Source organism: Callithrix jacchus, chromosome 14, assembly GCF_049354715.1.
Source record: "Callithrix jacchus isolate 240 chromosome 14, calJac240_pri, whole genome shotgun sequence".
Classification (NCBI taxonomy): Eukaryota; Metazoa; Chordata; class Mammalia; order Primates; family Cebidae; genus Callithrix; species Callithrix jacchus.
Genome location: NC_133515.1, coordinates 88,725,424 through 88,745,842, shown reverse-complemented (window position 1 = coordinate 88,745,842; position 20,419 = coordinate 88,725,424). Strand labels below are relative to the sequence as shown.

General features: G+C 48.7%; 1 protein-coding gene and 1 pseudogene across 8 annotated transcripts in view; one reads left to right on the top strand and one right to left on the bottom strand.

Annotated features, from left to right (window-relative positions):
- Window positions 1-3,288: 3,288 nt before the first annotated feature.
- LOC100390078 (fibronectin type III domain-containing protein 4-like) lies at window positions 3,289-6,061 on the bottom strand (annotated as a pseudogene). The gene is made up of 7 exons (XR_004733932.3): window positions 5,945-6,061; window positions 5,891-5,905; window positions 5,737-5,852; window positions 5,320-5,524; window positions 4,779-4,868; window positions 4,067-4,191; window positions 3,289-3,880 (listed from the first exon to the last, which is right to left on the bottom strand). The product of XR_004733932.3 is annotated as a fibronectin type III domain-containing protein 4-like (transcript).
- Window positions 6,062-8,258: 2,197 nt separating this feature from the next.
- Window positions 8,259-20,419, top strand: part of LOC100896839 (glucokinase regulatory protein) — a 54,810-nt gene continuing 42,649 nt past the window's right edge. For 3 of the 7 annotated variants that reach the window (XR_004733930.3, XR_013526727.1, XR_013526725.1), the window contains exon 1: window positions 13,676-13,844. Coding sequence is in view for 2 of the 7 variants with exons in the window: in XM_054244393.2 (XP_054100368.1) it covers window positions 8,316-8,375; window positions 8,672-8,827; window positions 8,990-9,058; window positions 9,654-9,722; window positions 10,117-10,190 (428 nt within the window). In the remaining 5 variants the exon portion in view is untranslated. Of the gene's footprint in view, window positions 8,376-8,671; window positions 8,828-8,989; window positions 9,059-9,653; window positions 9,723-10,116; window positions 10,191-13,675; window positions 13,845-20,419 lie in introns of those variants that run through there. The other 4 variants (XM_054244393.2, XM_054244394.2, XR_004733927.3 and 1 more) reach the window with 2 other exon arrangements.

Here is a 20,419-nt window from a genome sequence, read left to right as displayed (position 1 = left end):
CTCCTGGGTTCAGGAGATCCTCCTACTTCAGTGACCCCGGTAGTTGGGCCTATAGGTGCTCACCGCCACATGTGGCTAATTTAAAAATTTTTTGTAGAGGTCTTGGACTGCTGAGCTCAAGTGATCCTCCCACCTTGGCCTCCCAAATTGCTCGGATTACAGGTGTGAGCCACTGTGTCTACCCAGACGTCTTATTCTTACTAGCTTTGTATTATTCCGCCCTTTGAATTTTGAATGTACTTTCCTGTTGTCTATGAATTTTTCACACTGCTTTTCAGTTTACAATGCTCTTTTGTGTATATTATCTAACTCTTACCCAAGTCCCCTAAAGTTGCTATTAGTACTCATGTTTTCCAAATGAAGAAGCTGGTGAGTGCTCAGAGACACTGTATGATGAAGGCTAAAGGTCATTTGCTTAAAGATGTGGTGACCAGGCTGGGCAACATGGGGAAACCCCATCTCTACAAAAATAAACAAATAAATAAAAATAAAAAATAAAATTACCCCGGGGCCTGCTATCGCACGTCTGTAATCCCAGCTACTCAGGAGGCTGAGGCAGAAGAATCGCTTGAACCCAGGAGGCAGAGGTTCTGAGATCGTGCCACTGCACTGCAGTCTGGGCAACAGAGCAAGACTCAGACTCAAATAAATTGTTAAATAAATAAATTAGTGGTGGATCTAAAATAAGGGCAAGGTAAGACATTTGAAAAAGGAAGTAAGAAAGTAGTGGTGGAGCTAGAACTTAAATTCTGGTGTGCTAACTCCAAAGCTCACCCTTTCTTCACCGTGTTCCAGGGCTCCTCCCCTAGGGCCCTGCCTCTCCTCAATCAGAGGAGATTAGATCTCTACCATCAGTATACACCGCTCGGTCTTTGCACTCCCCCTTCACGGCTTGCACCTACGGCGCTTATTTATGGGTGGATGTATACTCGCTGCTTACACGGGCACCTCTCCCTTTAATACGAGCCTCCTGAAGGCAGGGGCAATAAGTCGGGTGGTTTGGAATTCCTTCGAGCGCCAGCACGGGGCCGGGGCCTGTACACAACTGATGTGAATGAAATGTAAGGAAAGCTTCGCGCTGCATCTCACGTCCTGAACACTGTATCGACAGGACAAGGCCGGGGTCATCGCTATACCCTTTCCAGCCTTCTGCACAAAGTAGGAGCTCCACATCATTAAACTTGAGTTTCTTGGCACCCAGGGACTAAGTCCAAAACGAAAAAAGAAAAAACAAACTAACAAACTTCAGTTTCCCCACTTTTCTCGGAACGTAAAGCGAAACGGGGAGGGACGGGCACGCAACTCGTCACCTGAAGGCTCAGCAGGGTCCTCAGGTGCTTCAACTGCCTGACGCGCAACAACAGTTGCTACCGGACGGCGACAACTCCAGTGGTTACCTGGACAACCCGCCACGCAGCCGCAGCGACAGCCACTGACGCTTCTGCGACCCGACAGCTACAAGCGTCGCAAGGTCACATGTCGCTTTGCGGCGAATCAAACAGAAGGTGTACAGGCGCAGTGACATCTGGGGCGGGCCCTTGAGAGGGCTTGATGAATGCTGTTCTTGACCAATCCTGTCGCCGCATGCAAACCCAAGATTAAGCCCCGCCCACAAGCCTTCGGCCAGCCCTGGGTCCTAAGTCATCGCGGTCCGTCTTGCTGTTTGTCATACCTGACTGTTGCTGAGTGCACTCTTTTAATCTTCAAAACCCTGGAGAAAAGCAGGGCGGTTGCTATGATAGGCCTTTTGCAGTTGCCGGAATTGTGCCCAAATAGGTTAGTTACATGACTTGCACGAGATCGCAAGGCTAATAACAATAGCTAACCATTGATGCTCAGTATGTGCCTGCCAGGTACTGTGCAAACTGTTATAAATGCATTTATGTCATTTAATCCCAAAACCGCCTTTTGAAGGGGGTAGCGTTATTATTAGTCTCATTTTACAGAACAGGAGACTCAGGGCACTTGCTCAAACTAACACAGTCAGCAAAGGACTTGGAACTGGAATTCAACCCAGAGTTGGTAGCTTTAAACACCTTTTATTTTCCTTCTCATCTCCTAGCTCGCTCTCTCCATGCCATGATACTATAACCTGCGACACTCCCATCCCAATAAATGATGATATTTATTCTCAGAATCTGAGAGATGAGTGTTTTCGAACCAGCTGCCAGAGAAATGTAAGGTACCCTACTTCCAAATTGGGTAATGGTGGGTTAAAGACTGTTGTTTACATTGGAATGCTTTTAGGGTTCAGTATTGAGGGCAGACCAGACTTGGCTCACCTGATAGTTGTCTTGTGATACCTGGGGTTGGAGATTGGTTAAGTAGAAAAGATACTGACTTGTTGATCTTTGTTTGGATTGGAGTTCCTTTCCAGATTTTTGGCCTATCTTCTAACATACCAGAGATATTGAAATGCAGAAAAGGAGTTACTCATAAGCCTCTCTGAAATGACCCAAAGCTGGGAAGATCTGTGACTCTCCAGAAAGTGTAGTATATGCTCTCTAGAGAGATTGTGGGTCCAGAAACCTTCCCCCACAGTGGCTGTAAATGTCAACAGGGGTTTGTCTCATGGCCACCAACCACTCCTTGGAAAATAGGAAAGAGTAGAGGACAGCCCCTATTTTCACGGGAAACAAGTAGGCTTCAGAGCTCAAATGATAATTCTTTTGACAGGGGAGTCCCAACCCCTCAGTTTTATTTTCAGAATCCTCCTCTGGATATGGTGGCAGAGCATGAACATAAACTCATTTATGATTTACACTTATTATTGACTTTGACTAAACAGAGGCAGAGCAGAAAGGGAATGCAAAGGAGGGAGGAACAGACACAGGAACACATAGGATAGGAGCATGTGGCACCAGGAATCCATGAGTGTAGCTGTCCTTTCAATAGTCCCCAAGACACTGCTTAGTCCTTTTCTGACCATTAGCCCAGGGTTGATGGAGGAGTCAGAAGAATAAGTGGTGAGGAGCTGTGCTGTTGATGCAAGCAGTGAAGATTAAAAAGCTACGGCCCTCTCCTTTGATATGCCTTAGTTTCCAGTGGTCCTGGAACTTACATCTTTCTCTTATCTTTTTCCCCTTCTCACCCAACAAAGCAACAGAATCTGGGGTTCTAGTTTTCTACACCTCTTCTTCCTGGTCCCTATCCCAAGGTGGAGTATTTTTACACCTTGCAATGAGAATCTGCTCCTGTCAAGTAGGTGGTGATGTGAGGGGCCCTTGGAGGGTCAGGAGAGAGACGAGGTGAGGAAATGTCTTCGGCATACTATATAGTCAGCTCCAGTTTGTCCAAGAACCTTTATTGGAAAAATGTGCAAGGAGTGAGATCACTGGCAGCTGAAGGGGCTGCCAGGTGAGAGGGGGAGCACCTGAGGCTCCATGGAAGACATTGGAGTAGTGCAGCGCAGCATCTGCCTCTAGGGTGCGACAATTCCTTTTGTTTGCTGGGGAAAGAGGAGTACCCACAGAAACACCCCTCTCTGAGGCCCAGAGGCAAGATGTGGGGGCAGCTGGGCATGCTGAGAGTCCTGATACAGGTGGAATGGGCCCCCCATTTGGGACCTAATGGGTTAGGGTAGAACAAGTGACTCTCCCCTGGACCAGGGGATGGGAGGAGATATCCCATCTGATATCCGCTCCCCAGGTCCAGGGGCACAGACTTTTAACAGACCTACCTTCTGGCTCTCTCACAGTGGAAAGAGAATGGGTACCAGGCCTGAGATTGGGAGACTGTCATTACCTTCTGGGAGTCTCAGGGAGATCACCATCTTGGACTTTCCTTGGCCCCACCCCCATCCCCAATTTGTTAGTGCATCTCTCTTCTGGGTGTGTTTCTTCACTCAAACGTCAATGGTGTTGACGGATGGTGACTTTTTCTGTGAAAGGAAATGGACTGAGTCTCAATTTCAGGAAGGTAATAGGTGCCACCCTTTCTCTCCATCCTCCCCCAGCCCAGGTCTTCCATTTTCATCTTTTTCTGCCCCTCTTTGACTTTATTCCTTTTCCTGGCTGTCCCTCAGGGGCAAAAGCACCCTTTCTGCCCTCACTGGTCCCCACATCACCTGTCTTGTCCCCACTGGCCTTCCCTGAGGACTCTGTTCCGGTCCCTTTCCCTTCTTCTTGGGATTGTTGGTGGAGTTGTTGTCCTTGATGATGTCATACTGATGGCAGAACAGCCCAATTACAGCTGAAACACAATACAGTCTGAGCTTTCATCTCCCCCAACAGGGAGATACCCACATAGCTTCTAGAAAAATCCATGAAGAACATCCTGAATTCCTGGTGCCCATAGCAGTCCTCCTCTCTGGGCTCTCAACAGCCTCCTCTCCCTCTCTTCAAACTAACGAATCATCCCTCCTCAACTAAGTATCTCCCCACTCCATTTCTTTCACTTCTCTTTTTTTTTTCTTTGAGACAGAGTCTCGCTCTGTCACCCAGGCTGGGGTGCAGTGGCGTGATCTCGGCTCACTGCAACTTTCACCCCTGAGTTCAAGCGATTCTCCTGCCTCACCCTCCCGAGTAGCTGGGGTTAAAGGCGTCCTCCACCACATCCCGGTAATTTTTGTATTTTTACTAGAGACAGGGTTTCACCATGTTGGCCAGGCTGGTCTCAAACTCCTGACCTCAGGTGATCTGCCTGCCTCAGCCTCCCAAAGTGCTGGGATTACAGGCATGAGCCACGTGACTGGCCCATTTCTCTCACTTTTTCTCCTGACAACCTTTGCCACCTCCCACCTTAAGTGAGTCCCTGGTCCCGTCTAGCTGCTTACTCACCAGCCCACATGAGCAACACCACCACAATGATGACCACTTCCCCAGTCTGCAGTGGTCGCTCTCCATCAAAACCCTCCCTTGTGATGTCACCTGAGAAGGGAGAAGGCAGACTTCAGGTTACTGGGGAATAGCTCTCTGCGCAGACATATGCAGGATGGAGATGCTGGGGATTAGAGAGGGCAGACCCATCGTAATGTTGCCCTTGGAGTGTAGAGTAGCCCCTCCGTGGGAGGAAGCCATTGGTGGACAGGTGGTTAGCGACTAAAAAGCAGATGGCTGCAGGTTAATTACTCACTCATGCAGGCTGCAGCTGATGTGAAGTTGGGTAACAGGAAGCTTAGAAGCCCTTCCCCCAGAACAACTCAATACCAGCCTGTCTATACCCAGTCCCCTTCCCACCTGCTTTTCCTTCCTTTCCTGGTAGTACAATGAATTAAATCATCCTATTCATCTCAGCTGGATTGTTACTTGTCTTGGGGAAGTAAGAAAGAGGCTGCAAGCCGGGTAAGCAGCCAGAGAATCCAATAGCACAGACCCTCACCTGGGCCTGGGCTGTTTGAAGTTAGCCAGTCAGAACCCTTGAGAGTTCGGAAGTGCACCCGGGGCCCTGGGGGGCTCTCTCCTCGAAGGCCGATGCTCCTGACCTGCACTGTGTAGTCACTGTCTTCAGCCAGGCCCCAGAGGGCACCAGCCCGGGTGGTGGTGTTCACCTCCCGAACCACACGCTGCCCGGGGCCATTCTTCCGCTGCAGGGAGATGAGGGGAGAGGAGACCAGCCTCAACCCAGTGCCAGGCCACAAGGCTCAACCGAGACTCTTCAACATCCAAGCACTCCGGGGGAGTAGCGTGAAAAGGGCAGCCTGAGCCAGGATAGCCTGCTTCCAGATCCCCCACCTAAGTGAAGGAATGTGCAGAAATCCAAGGACACAGGTTGGGGGAGCAGAAGGGTGATTCATACTTGCTGGGAAATGGAGTAGCCAATGACGATGTTGCCCTCTGGGACGTCCCAGGACACAGTGGCCGAGTTGGCTCTGAGGTGAGTGACCGTCACATTCACAGGAGAGGGAGGCCGGTCTGCAGGAGCCAGAGTGTTAACAGGTTCACCCACTGACTAGCTCTGGTGGACCCTCAGCCCAGTTCCCCTTTACTCACCTACTGGCACGAACCCAGGTCACAGTTGACCAACAGGAGGACCGTGGGGCTTAGATATGGGGAAAGGGGCATTAGCGAAGCCATGTCCCCACCGAGTCTGCTGGCGGGGCACTGGGGCATCCGCTTGACATCCAGCCGGGGCTCCTGGAGGTGGCAGGAGTTGTGGGAGGTCAAGGACTGCCCAGAACTCCTGGGGATCGGGTGCGGGGGGCAGCACCTCTCCTGGGCTCCCCACAGCTCGCAACAGCCCTATTCCCCCCCGCCCCACCCTCCCGCCCCTGCATTGCCTGGGCGCCCCCAGAGCGCGGTCAGCCCTGCCCACACCGACTTCCACCGGTCCTCGGGATCGATCAGACCTCCGGGGGCTGCTCGGTGCCCAGAGGGCGGCCCATTCCCCGACTCGGTGGCGCTGTCCCTACCCCATCCTGACGCGGGCCCGGCGAGGCAGGCAGCGCGGGGCCGAGCTGCGGGCGGAGCAGGCGCGGTCTGCGGAGCGCCCAGAGCTCGGGCGGCGGGGGGAATCTGTCCCTGAGCAGGGGGCGTTGCCCCACGCTGGCCTGGGTCAACGGTGCGGGAGGCAGTGCGGCGGCCTCCGCCCGCCCCTGCAGCGGAATGTGACCGTCCCGGAGAGCCAGCCGCCTTCTGCTATGCTGGCCCCTCTTGCTCCGCCGGAGACCCACTGGGACGCGCGGGCCCGCCCCACCCCGTCCCGCCGGGGTTCTGGCCGCCGTCATTCCCCTCTAGCCCCCCACCCCCGTCCTTTCCGGGCTCCTCCCACGACCCTCCCAATGGCGCCTCCGGGGCCCCGATCCCTTAGCCCTTCTCTCTCCCAGCTCATGCGGCGGAGCCGGCGGGGGCATGGAGGGAGGCTCGGGTGCGAGGGTCTCCGGCACCTGGGAGATCCCCTTCCTCCCTGCATGGAAGAGCCAAGTTGGCAGGAGGAATTCCACCTCCAGTGCCAGAGGGGCTAAGAGGAGAGGGAACAGAGTGATAGAGATAATAATTGCTTTAACAATCCCTTACTTATAGACTGGGTCAGCTTTTAAGTCTCTTTCCCATTCATAATCTGATTTAATTCCGTTCGCTTTCTCATTCATTCTTTTCATTTAGTCAGCAAATGTTTATTGAGCATCTCTTATGTGTCTGGTTAAAACCTGGAGACACAGAGATTAAGAGTGTTGAGCTTCTAGGGAGAATTAAAGCTCAGAGACCTATGGCTTTTTTAAAAAAATTGTTATTCCTTTCTTTGTGTCTTTTTTGTTTGTTTTGTATTGTATTGTTTTTGTTTTTCTAAAGCTCTGCCACTTACCCTGTGGTTTTGGAGAAACAGGTTTATCTGTGCCGCAGATTTCCCACCTGTAAAGCAAAGCAAGTGAAACCTCAGGGTTGTTGTGAGGCTCAGATGAGACAACGTTGGGGAGAGATCTTTATAAATCTCACAACACCATGTGAATAGATGGTGATTGTAAATTTGCACCAATGTTTTGGTTACTTCCTTTGTTCAATAAGCATGTAAGCCCTTAAAGTATTTCATGCTTTGGTTGAGCTTGAAATCTGGAATGAGAACCTGGGTGTGAGTCCCGATTTGTCCAGCTGTGTGATGTTAAGCAACCAACTCAACTACTCTGTGCCTGTTTCATCATCTGACAAATGAAGGTGTCAATATTGACCGTCTTAGTGTTGGTGTATCCCATGAGATATTGTCTGTGAAAAGTGTGTTGTTCAGTGTAAACAGATGCTGGCTAGCATTGTGTTTAGGGCAGATTCTTTGGTTTCTAATTCTCCATGCAGTATTCCTGTCTCTGTGGCATTTTTCCAGCTGTAATGTCCAGTACAGTGTGTGCACACTTGGGGCTCAGAAGCTTCTGCTGCCTTCCTTTCTGAGAGGAGACGGTAAAATGGGACCAGTGGGACTTTGCCTGTGGAGCATGTGATCAAGTCATGGGCCAGGTCCTCTGACATCTGCTGACCTGGCCACTCTGATCTCTGGCCTTGGAGGACACCTGCCCAGGGATTCTCACTGCCCTGGGTGTTGTCCTGCACTCCCAGGCTCTAGGTCCTCCGGAGAAGAGGGCATTGTCCCTGTAGAGCAAGAGTCAGGAGCCTCAGGTCTTCCCCTTCAGGGGCCAAAGCAGAGGCTGCAGAGTCAGGGTGCATGCAAAGAGGAGTTTCCCTGAGGTTACCAGAGGGCTGGGGGCCTAGTGATCAGGGAAGGGTGGTGCAGGCGGTGGTACAGGGAATAGTGCTCTGAGAGCCCAGGGTGCTTCAGTTAATCATCACTGTGGCTCAGATAAGGCCCTGCCAACTGGAAGCAGAGTCACTGTGACCAGAGGGGTTCATGTGGCTGAAGAGGCAGGCAGAACAGTGTATCCACAGCGCAGGACCATGCCAGCCACAAAATGGTTTCAACATGTCTTTGAGACCCTGGAGCCTGGCCAGTGGGAGGTGAGACCCCTTCTCCATGCTGGCTTTCCGTGCTGATTCCTAAAATTATTTTTCATCCAGTCTTCCATCTGCCCTGGGTTTCTGCTCATCTCTTTTTCCTTCCTGATGTTCTTTCCCTAATATGCCCAGAGTAGCAAGTGCAGGCTGAATTTCTGGTGTGGTGTGTGTGTGTGTGTGTGTGTGTGTGTGTGTATGAGAGTCCAAACTCTGTGCCTGCTGCCACTCCCACCTCCAGCTCAGCAGGCATGAATGAGGCCGTGGCTTCCTGCTCCCTCCTTGTCCCCTCTTCCTTCTAGTTGTCTGGGTATGAGACAGCTGTGCCAATCACAGAGAAGTCAAATCCACTGACCCGGGACCTAGACAAAGCAGATACTGAGAAAATTGTTCGAATGCTGGGGCAATGTGATGCTGAGATCTTCCAGGAGGAAGGGCAAGCTCTGCCCACATACCAGGTAACCCAGACCCATGCCCTGCACCCTGCAAATAAACATGCCAATCCCAATCCCACCTCTGCCCTCCCTGACCATGGCTCCTAACATTGGAAACCCTGAGACCCCCTCCCCCATCCACCGTCCTCCTCGTCTTGGCTTCTGATTCCTGCCTGTCCCCTACAGAGGCTCTACAAAGAATCCATTCTGACCACCATGGTACACGTGGCCGGGAAAGTTCAGGAAGTGCTGAAGGTACAACCTTCCTTCTGCTCCCTGCCTCAACTTTTCTGTTTCCCTCTTTCTCTTTCGTTGGTCTCTATTTCTCACTTTTACAGATCTCATCCTCCTTTCTCCCTTTTGAAGATCCTCCCTTTTGGATCCTTATTTTTATCTTATTATTAATAATAATTCTCGCTTAACACTTTGTAATTGACAGTCTACTTTCACAGCTATTACCTCACAAAAACCGGTGAAGTTGACATGATTTCTGTTTGTTGTTTTTATCAGATGAAAAAACAAAGACTTAGAAAGATAATCACTGTAGCTTGTCAAATACACCCAGCTAATAATTGCTGGATAACGCTGCTTTTATTTAGATGACAAAGCTGCTTTCCATTCTTTCGGGGATAAGTAAGGATTTGAATCAGTAGTGGAGCAAGACCTGGGAGTCAAACTGGTTTCTCTAATCCGGTGTTCTTTTTCTACACTACACTGCATGTATGTGTTCACTTTTGTGATGAGAGGAGGGATAAGGAGCCTTTTCAGTTCCTCTTGCATTACTGACAAAGAATATGCTTCCCCCAACCTAAGCCAGGCCCTGGTGATATACGCCTTTTTCCTTCTTCAGGAGCCAGATGGGGGGCTGGTTGTATTGAGTGGAGGGGGCACCTCTGGCCGGATGGCATTCCTCATGTTGGTGAGCACCCTGGTCCCTGGTTTCCTTCCCTCTCCACTTTTTGAGGTGACCCTCAGGACCATAGAGATCACCATAACTGAGCTCCCAGGGCCCCCCCCCGCCACTAGACCAAGCGTGGCTCTCTCTCTCTTCCAAAAGCTAGGTGTCACCATGAAGTCCCATTTCTTCTGAGCCCATCTGAGTCCCACCAGTCTGATTGTCAATGTCTCTACATCCCATGCACTGCCAACTAATCATCCCCAAGTGGCGGCTTTAAGCGCCAGATTCCATGTAGGACTGGGTTAAGCACTGGTCTAAGAGAATCGTTATATAGTCTCTGTCCTCTAGGAGTTGAAAATCCAAGATAATTGTTTCTTCTCTGTCATTACCCCTTCACATCATCTCTCCTTGACAGGTGTCCTTTAATCAGCTGATGAAAGGTCTGGGACAGAAACCTCTTTACACCTACCTCATTGCAGGGGGTGACAGGTAAGCCAAGTTAGGCTGTGAATATTTTGTTTGGCCTGAATAGCGCTTCTTAGAAATTGAGCTGAATGCCTTTGGGCAGAGATTGAGTCCAGCTTGCCTTAGTCCCCCATTCCTTATTGCCTTACACTTGGTCCACTTTACATACTTATGTCACCTGACCGGCTGTTGCAGGTATTTGGGTTATTTGGGTTTTTCAACTCTGTGGAGTGTCTATCATGGTGCCCAACAAACAGTGGGCGCTCATTCAATGATAGTTTTCCCTTTATTCCCATCTCTTAATGTAGCCTGCCCTAATAAACCATAGGCTTCTTCTTCCCAACCAGTGCCACTGACCTCGCGTCTGTCCTCTTCGGTCTGTGGTGGCCTCTAGGGAGGGGATGGAAGATAGTGCCTTGCACGGGATCGAGGAACTGAAGAAGGTCTGTGCTTCCCACTGATACTTGACCAGAGACCTCTATCTGTTCCTTCTCATGGGGACATAAAAGCCCCAGCATTCAGCCAAAGCCTATTCCCTCCCTCCCCTGTTCCTGGCCCTGATACCCTCACACACTACGTTTGTGCCTGGAATACTCCCAGTTACACTGCGTTGTCCATCCTCCTCTCCCAAGTGACTGTCGGGAAGAAGAGGGTGATTGTCGTTGGCATTTCTGTGGGACTCTCTGTGAGTAGAAAGATGGGTTGAGTGGATGAATTTTAGAGAGAAGAAGTGAGTGGGAATGGAATAGCATGGAAGAGAGATCAATGAGGTGGGTGCTAGAAAACAGGAAGTTTGCTCAAGGAATTTTGGTTTTCATTTCACTAACTTGAATTGATTTGTATGAATGTGGGAAGATGGGGAGGGATTGTATTTAAATCAATCAGCAACCAAGAGATATGGACTGGTCCATGGGTAAGCAAAGTATACCGGCTGGCCAATGCAGCCAGCTGCCTGTTTTAAAAAAAAATTTTTTTTTTTTGAGACAGAGTCTCGCTCTGTCACCCAGGCTGCAGTCCAATGGTGTGATCTCATCTCGCTGCAGCCTCCACCTCCCATGCTCAGATGTGGTTCTGTGCATGAGCTGCCTGGGGAATGTTACAAAAAAATAGAGAAGATTCTTAGTTCCTTGTGAGAGGTCTGGTTTTGTAGGTTTGGAGTAAGGCCCTGAAGTATCTATTTTTTGAAAGCATCCCTGGAGATTCTGATGCACAGCCAGGTTTGGGAAACTCTGCTAAATAAACCATTGGAGTGGGCCACCTGACAAAGCTGAGGGCTTCCTGACACGAGAGGGATGCGGCAGAGGCTTGTTGATGATTTTAGAGCAGCTTTTTGTATTTAGCGGTGGTCTTGGAAAGGGGGACAAGAGGGTTTTTTGAAGGTGCTTTTCCATCTCCCAGGTTCTAGGCTGTATAACTCATGTGAAGGTGTAAATGAATCTGAAATATCCTAACTGATCCTTTTCATGGAGGGCCCTCCTTCACCAAAAATGTATCTGCTGCAGTGGATGCTATGTCAGGCCCTATGACTAAGTGAAATGAAGAATTTCAAACAGTGTAGGCGTGGAGATCTTCCAGTTGTTCCTTAAATCAGTGGCTCCCAAACTTGGCTGATTTTCAGTCATCTGGGAAGCTTTCTAAAAATACGAATTTTGGGCTCCACTCCATAACAACTGAATCTGAATCTTAGGGTGGATGTGGTACCCAGAAATGGATAGTTATTAAAAAACAAAACTCCCCAGATGATTTGGATGCCCAGCTGTGTTTAGGAATCTAGATGTTAAACCATGCAATATGAACCCTGTCTCTGGTTTCTGCTTTGGTCTCCTCTTTCTTAGATCTCTAGCAAGTTTCAGAAATAGTTTGAGGACAAATGACAGAAGACAGTTTACACAACGAGCATGAAATATGTAAAACTCGTCTGCCCTGGAAGTGATACAAAAATAGTTCAAGAAGGGATAAAATGTTTGCAGGAAGGGATGATAAGGTGAAATTTGAGGTACCATGAAATGCACCCCAATGAAATGTAAATTTTGGGTGCTTTTACATTTCATTGCCATGTACAGAGGTCACAGTCTTGGAGGTCCTGCCATAATGGGCGATTCACAAATTATCCCCTAGCAAAGCCATTAGAAATCAACTAAAGAAGATCCTCATTCATTGAGATTCCATGATTTGTAACTAAGCAGATAACAAGTCTGCCTCATTAACACATTCATTTGTTCCTGATTAATTCATTCAAGGAACGTTTGACAACCGTGAGGTGCTACACCTACCTTGCAGCTTGGTTCCCTCACCATCATCCCTCCCTCCATTACTAGGGGTTCACTCTTTGGAGGGATTTCCAGAATGTATTTCCATGAATGGCAAGGGCTTCTGATGAACCTTAAGATGGAAAATAAGGTGGCAACTTTGACATTTGAATGACAGGCATTCCCTAAGGGGCCTGCAGAGGGCGAGGTTTTTGTGGCCATGGCATTGGGGCTTATGCAAGACAGTCTGGGTCTCAGGCTGGAACTTTAAACTTGAGTGTTGGCTTTGCTCTGGGCTTGAGGTGCTGAATGTTTTATTAACCCCCGTCCTTGGGGTTCAGGGACACAGTGCCTCTAAAAGCTCCAAAGCATACGTTTATGTGAAGTTGTCGACCTCTGACCTCAATCCCAAAGCAGTCCTTGATCATGACTCCCAGCTGAGGCCCTTCTTTGAAATTCTCATAGACAATCTCCCCACCTTGTGTCACTCTGGACCCCAGAAATGACCCCATTGAAGACTGGAGTTCAACATTCCGACAAGTGGCAGAGCGGATGCAGAAAATGCAGCAGAAACAGAAAGCTTTTGTGCTCAATCCTGCCATCGGGGTAGGGCTTCTCCTTTTCCTATGTTCTCCAACCCCCCAACACCTGGGAACTGCTTGCCACTTCCTTGGGGCCTCTGATTTTAGGTTCTTTTACATCTTGTTTAAATTCCTGAGGCATTGTGAGTCAGCTAAGATGTTATAAACCAAATCCTATTTTCCCATTTACTTTTTCACCTTAAGATATTTCATCTTCATTCTTATCCTGCCTCTCAAATCCGTAATCATTAAACCCTTTAGTGATCTGGGGCAGTTCCTGTTTAAAGAAGCTCTTTGCCATCTATGTATAGACAGCGTTGAATAGCCACAGTTATGTCTGTCTGTCTTACATATTTAAATTTTAAATATGGGCTTTAAAAAATGGGGTACAGTTTTGTTTCATTCTGCCTCCAAATCCTCTCCAAAATTGGCTGGCCCTTCTTAGCTTGAAAGCTGTTTTCTCCTGTTTCTTTTTTCTCATCTGGATTGTGGATACATTTCACTAGCACCATTTCTTCTCACTTGGGCCTTAGGAGGGCCTTAGCCAAATTCCAGCCGGTGCCTCCCTCTACCAGTGATGGCCATGTGATCTGAGACATTCTCCTCCATCTTCCTTTTGTGACATAGGAAGGTAGAATTCCGTATGATGTACGAATTCCATAGTTTTGACCTCCCAAATACTCGTCTCTCTTTCCTCCTCTCTGCAAATGTTGACTTTCAATCTTCTTTTCTCATCATTACTGTTATCATTCTGTTTGCCGGAATCTCTTTGCTGTCTGGTGTGCTGTGTTCCACATCTGGACCCCTGCAAGAGCTGCTTCATCGGTCTGTCCAAAGCATATGACATGGTATTTGGATTGATAAACTACCACAGAAAATAGTAGAGGTGGGAGAGGTTGGGGAGAAATTTCTTGGAAAGAAAAGCGCTCTCTGGGCTGGGTGTGGTGGCTTACACTTGTAATACCAGCACTTTGAGAGGCCAAGGTGGGCAGATCACTTGAGGTCAAGAGTTTGAGACCAGCCTGGCCAACATGGTGAAACCACATCTCTACTAAAAATACAAAAATTAGCTGGTAATCCCAGCTACTCGGGAGGCTGAGGCAGGAGAATCGCTTGAATTTAGGAGGTGGAGGTTACAGTGAGCCAAGATCGCACCACTGTACTCCAGCCAGCCTGGGTGGCAGAGCAAGATTCCATCTGAAAAAAAGAAAAAAAAAAAAAAAGAAAAGAAAGAAAAGGAAAGCACTTTATGGAAAACCCTTGACCCAGCTGACAAGAGACCCAATCACTGTGACTTCCTCCCCAGAGAGTCCTAAATATATACTCAGGAATGACCAGAGCAGGCCTTTTCCCTCTTTCCAATCTTCCTCTGAGTTAAGCCCACCCCAGCACCCTTCCTCACAGGCACACTGGGGGCCAGCAGTACCATCACATACACGCCTGGGGGTCACTAACAAGCGGTCTCTGAAGTCTTCAACCTCTCCCAATTCCTCTTGGGTGTCTTCACGTCATTCAGCCTGAGAGTCTCAGTGGCTCCTCCCGGATGAAAGGTGGAAGTGCCACCAAGATCCTGCTGGAAACCCTGTTATTAGCTGCCCATAAGACTGTGGACCGGGGCATTGCAGCATCTCAAAGGTAGGGAGGATCTGGACAAGAGAGAGCTCAGTCAGGTGAGCGTGAGATGGTGTGGATGGGGAATGGCAGGTCTAGACCCAAGGACTGGGCTGGTGGCAGTAAGATTGCAGCCCACCACGCCTCCCCTGGGAAAGGAGCTGGCGGGGACATGCTGTTGCTCCCACCACGTAGTCTCAAGAGTCCAGATTGTCTCTAGTGGATCCTGGATTCCTCAGGCCCAGACCTAATCCCTGAGCCTGCCTGGAACCTCCAAAGCTAGCCTGGCTCCCGAGGGCCCTTTGATTTGGGGACCTATATGTTCCAGGTAACGTTTTAAGTGCTGGGAATATAGAAATGAACAGAAAAGACAATCCCTGGCTGGGTGCAGTGGCTCATGCCTGTAATCCCAGCACTTTCAGAGGCTTAGGCCGGTGAATCACTTGAGGCCAGGAATTTAAGACCAACTTGGCCAACATGATGAAACCCCATCTCTACTAAAAATACCCCCAAAATTAGCTGGGCATGGTGGTGTGCACCTGTAATCCCAGCTTCTTGGGAGAGTTGAGGCAGGAGAATTGCTTGAACCCAGGAGGCAGAGGTTCAATGAGTCAAGATCACTGCATTCCAGCCTGGGTGACAGAGTGAGATGGTGTAAAAAAAAAAAAAAAAAAAAAAGTCCCTATCCTCATGGTGCTACATTGTAGGGCAGTAAGAAAAACTAAACAAGACAATTTATTGCATGTTGGATAATAATAAGTGCTTTTATTTTTTTGTAACAGAGTCTTGCTCTGTCACCCAAATGGGGTGCAGTGGCGCAATCATAGCTCACTGCAGCCTTGAACTTAAATGAGCACCTCCTGGTGATTTCTTTTTTCTTTCTTTATTTATTTTCTTTTTTTTTGAGATGTCGTCTCACTCTGTCCCCCAGGCTGGAGTGCAGTGGCGGAATCTTGGTGCAGCTCCTACATCAGCCTCATGAGTAGCTGGGACTACAGGCACATGTCACCACACCTGGCTAATTTTTGTATTTTTAGTAGAGATGGGGTTTCACCATGTTGGCCAGGCTAGACTCAAACTCCTGACCTCATGATCCACCCGCCTCAGCCTCCCAAACTGCTGGGATTACAGGCGTGAGCCACCAGGCCTGTCCAATTTCTTTATTTTTTTGAGATGGAGTTTTGCTCTTGTTGCACAGGCTGGAGTGCAGTTTCACAATCTTGGCTCACTGCAGCCTCCACTTCCCAGGTTCAAGGGATTCTCTTACCTCAGCCTCCCAGGTAGCTGGGATTACAAGCACATGGCACCATGCCTGGCTAATTTTTGTATTTTTTAGTAGAGGCGGGGTTCACAATGTTGGCCAGGCTGGTCTTGAACTCCTGACCTTAAAGTGATCTGCCTTCCTCAGCCTCCCAAAATGCTGGGATTATAGGTGTGAGCCACCATGCCTGCTCCCTCCAGGTGATCTCTGTGAATACTCACTGAAGTGTGAGAATCTCAGTCCCAGTTTTATTATTCAGAGCCATCCTCACAGTGGGCCTGCTCTTCAGTAGGCCCAGCACTGGGGCCCCCACTGTTTATGTGACACCAGGATTGGGCTCCCGAGTAGTAGAGCACAGAGGGCACAAAGCCATTGGAAGGCACCCCAGTGCTCAGCCACGTTTCCCTTTACAACAGGGTGGAGGGTGGGGTGGGGTGCTTCCCTCTTTGGACTAGGAAGCCAAAGTGATGGTGATGATTGTCGTTATTAGTTTTTGGTTAATGACAATAATGAAAAATTGTTGTCACTCAGCTTGGAGTGCAGCAGAGCAATCATAGCCGTAACCTCCTACTCCTGGGCTCAAGTGATCCTCCCACCTCGGCCTCCCAAGTAGCTGGGACTGAGGTGCATGCCACATGCCCAACTAGTTTTTGTATTTTTTGTAGAATTGGGGTCTTGTTATGCTGTCCAGGCTGGTTGCTAACTCCTGGCATCAAGCAATCTCCCTGTCTCAGCCCCCCAAAGTGCTGGATGACAGGCATGAGCCACTATGCCAGCCTAAAGTGATTATTGTTATATCCAAAGCTCTTATTTTGTAACAGGGAAAAGTAGGCCAAAAAAAGGAAAGTGATTCTGGAAAGTCACACAAATGATTAGCGGGCTTGGGATGGGCCTGGAAGGCATGAGGACTGATGAGTTAGACACACTGTTTATGGTTTTTGTTGTGTGTTTTTTATTTTATTTTATTTTGAGACAGAGTCTCTCTCTGTTGCCTAGGCTGGAGTGCAACGGTACGACCTCGGCTCACTGCAACTGCTGCCTCCTGGGTTCAAGTGATTCTCCTGCCTCAGTTTCCAGAGTAGCTGGGATTACAGACGCCTGCCACCACCCCCTGCTATTTTTGTATTTGTATTTGTATTTATTTATTTATTTAGAGACAGAGTTTCACTGTTGTTGCTCAGGCTGGAGTGCAAAGGAGTGATCTAGGCTCACAGCAACCTCTGCCTCCTGGGTTCAAGTGATTCTTCTGCCTCAGTGCTGGGATTACAGATGTGCCCGCCAGAATGTTTATTTTATTTTTAAAATAATTTAAAACTCATAGAGCAGGGCCAGGCACAGTGGCTTATGCCTGTAATCCCAGCACTTTAGGAGGCCAAGGGGGGGGGGGCTGATCATGAAGTCAAGAGTTCGAGACCAGCCTGGCCAACATGGTGAAATCTATCCCCTCGAAGAATACAAAAGTTAGCCGGTTGTGGTGGTGCATTCCTGTAATTGCAGCTACTCAGGAGGCTGAGGCAGGAGAATTGTTTGAACCCAAGAATCAGAGGTTGCAGTGAGCCAAGATCGGACCACTGCACTCCAAGTTAGGTGATGGAGCCAGACTCCTTCTCAAAAGAAAAAAAAAACCTCACAGAACAGGCTGGGCATGGTGGCTCAGATCTGTAGTCTCAGCACTTTGGAAGGCTGAGGCAGCTGGATCACCCGAGGTCAGGAATTTGAGACCAGCCTGGCTGACATGGTGAAACCCTGTCTCTACTAAAAATTCAAAAAATAAGCTTGGTATGGTGCTGGGTGCCTGTAATCCCAGCTACTCAGGAAGCCGAGACAGGAGAATTGCTTGAACCTAGGAGGCATAGGTTGCAGTGAGCCAAGATCATGCCACTGCACTCCATCCTGGGTGCCAGAGTGAGACTCCATCTCAAAAACACATTTAAAATGAATAAATAAAACTCATGGAACAGTTGCAAGAAGCATTGCACTAAGAACTTGCGTATACTCTTCATCTAGGGACCCCATTCAAGTTTTGCCAACTGTCCTAAGAATGACCATTACAGCAGAAGGATCCAACCCAGATCCTGGGTTGCTCTTGGTTGTCATATCTCTTTAGTCTCCCATCTAAAGTTCCGCAGTCCATTCATGACCTAAATGACCTTGATGCTCTTAACAGACTGTAGTATCCCAGGCAAGTTAATTTGCAGACAGTCCTTCAATTCAGGTTTGTCTACTGTCTCATGATTAGATTCAGGGGGTACACAGAACTGATGCTGTGGTCTTTTCACGGTATCCCATCAGGTGCGCATGGTGACATTGCCTTGACCCGTTACTGGCAATGTTAACTTTGAGCACTTGATTCAGATGGTATCTGCCAGGATTCCCTATTATACAGTTACTATTTGCCCCTTTTAATTAATAAGCATTTTATGAGGCGATACTATGTAACTATGTAAATATCCCCACTCCTCCTCTGAATTTTACCCACTAGTTGTAACATTTTATGAGGTTTCTTGCATGAAATAATTACTGCTATGATTGCTAAATTGTGGCTTTTAAATGCCATTATTTTTCCTACATGTATTCATCAGCATTAACTTGTGAGAAACAATTTTCTTTCTTTCTTTTTTTTTTTGAGACACAGTCTCCCTCTGTTGCCCAGGCTGGAGTGCAGTGGCGCGATCTCTGCTCACTGCAACCTCTGCGTCCTGGATCAAGCCATTCTCCTGGCTCAGCCTCCTGACTGGCTGGGACTATAGGCACCCACCACCACAACGGGCTAATTTTTGTGTTTTTAGTAGAGACGGGGTTTTGCCATGTTGGCCAAGCTGGTCTTGAACTCCTGGTCTCAAGTATTTCACCCACCTCAGCCTCCCAAAGTGTTGTGATTATAGGCATGAGTCACAGCTCCTTGGCAGCAACTTTCTCTTCTCCTAATTTGTTAAATCCTGGGCATGGTTACTCACGTGGGAGGCTGAGAGAGGAGAATCGCTTGAACCTGGGAGGTGGAGGTTGCAGTGAGCTGAGATTGTGCCACTGCACTCCAACTTGACCAACAAGGCAAGACTGTGTCTCCAACATCATCATCATCATCATCATCATCATCAACATTTTTTATATTGGCCGGGCATGGCGGGTCGTGCCTATAATCCCAGCACCCAGCACCTTGGGAGGCTGAGGCGGGTGGATCACATGAGGTGAGGAGTTCGAGACTAGCATGGCCAACATGATGAAACCACATCTGTACTAAAAATACAAAAGTTAGCCAGGTGTGGTGACACAGGCCTGATATCTCAGCTACTTGGGAGGCTGAGGTGGGAGGATTGCCTCAGCCCATGAGGCCAAGGCTGCAGTAAGCTGTGATAGCACCACTGCGCTCTAGCCTGTCTGCTCTAGCCTGGGAAACAGAGAGAGAACCTGTCTCTCTTTTTTTGAGACAGAATCTTGCGCTGTTGCCCAGGCTGGAGTGCAGTGGGGTGATCTTGACTCACTGCAACCTCCACCTCCAGGGTTCAAGTGATTCGCCTGCATCAGCCTCCTGAGTAGCTGGGATCACAGGCACCTGTCACTACACCCAGCTAATTTTTGTATTTTTAGTAGAGACAGGGTTTCACCACGTTGGCCAGGCTGGTCTCGAACTCGGCCTTGCTATCCGCCTGCCTCTGCCTCCCAAAGTGCTGGGATTACAGGCATGAGCTATTGCACCTGGCCTCTTGCATTTTAGTCAGAAAATATTTAGTTGGAACACTTTATGGCTTTGAGGTTTGTTTGTTTTTTAGTCGAAGTTTCACTCTTGTTGCCCAGGCAAGAGTCCAATGGCAGGATGTCAACTCATTGCAACCTCTGCCTCCCGGGTTCAAGCAATTCTCCTGCCTCAGTCTCCTGAGTAGCTGGGATTACAGGCATGCACCACCATTCCCAGCTAATTTTTGTGTTTTTAGTAGAGATGGGATTTTGCCGTGTTGGCCAGGCTGGTCTCAAATTCCTCACCTCAGGTGATCCACCCACCTCGACCTCCCAAAGTTCTAGATTACAGTCATGAGCCACTGCGCCTGGCCAGTTTTCTAATAAACAGTCAATTTTCGGAACCATTCCATTAATGATTGGGATAAAAGTGAAATATTGCTGAAGAGTTTAAAGTTTGAGGCCAGGAGTGCTGGCTCACACCTGTAATCCTAGCACTTTGGAAGGCCAGGGCAGGAGGATTGTATGAACCCAGGAGTTTGAGACCAGCCTGGGCAACATGGTGAGACCTTGTTTCTAAAAAAAAAAAAAATCAGCTAGACGTGGTGATGTGCTCCTGTATTCCCAGCAACTTGGGAGGCTGAGGTGGGAGGATTGCTTGAGTCTGGGATGTCAGTACAGCAGTGAGCTGTGATCCCACCACTACTCCAGCCTGGGTGACAAAGGGAGAAAATAGGTTTTCTTAGTGTATGATTTAGCCTACTTCATTTCATTGGAAGGTTTTTTTTTTTTTTTGGAGACCGAGTCTCGCTCTGATACCAAGCTGGAGTGCAGTGGTGCAATCTCAGCTCACTGCACCCTCCACCTTCTAGTTCA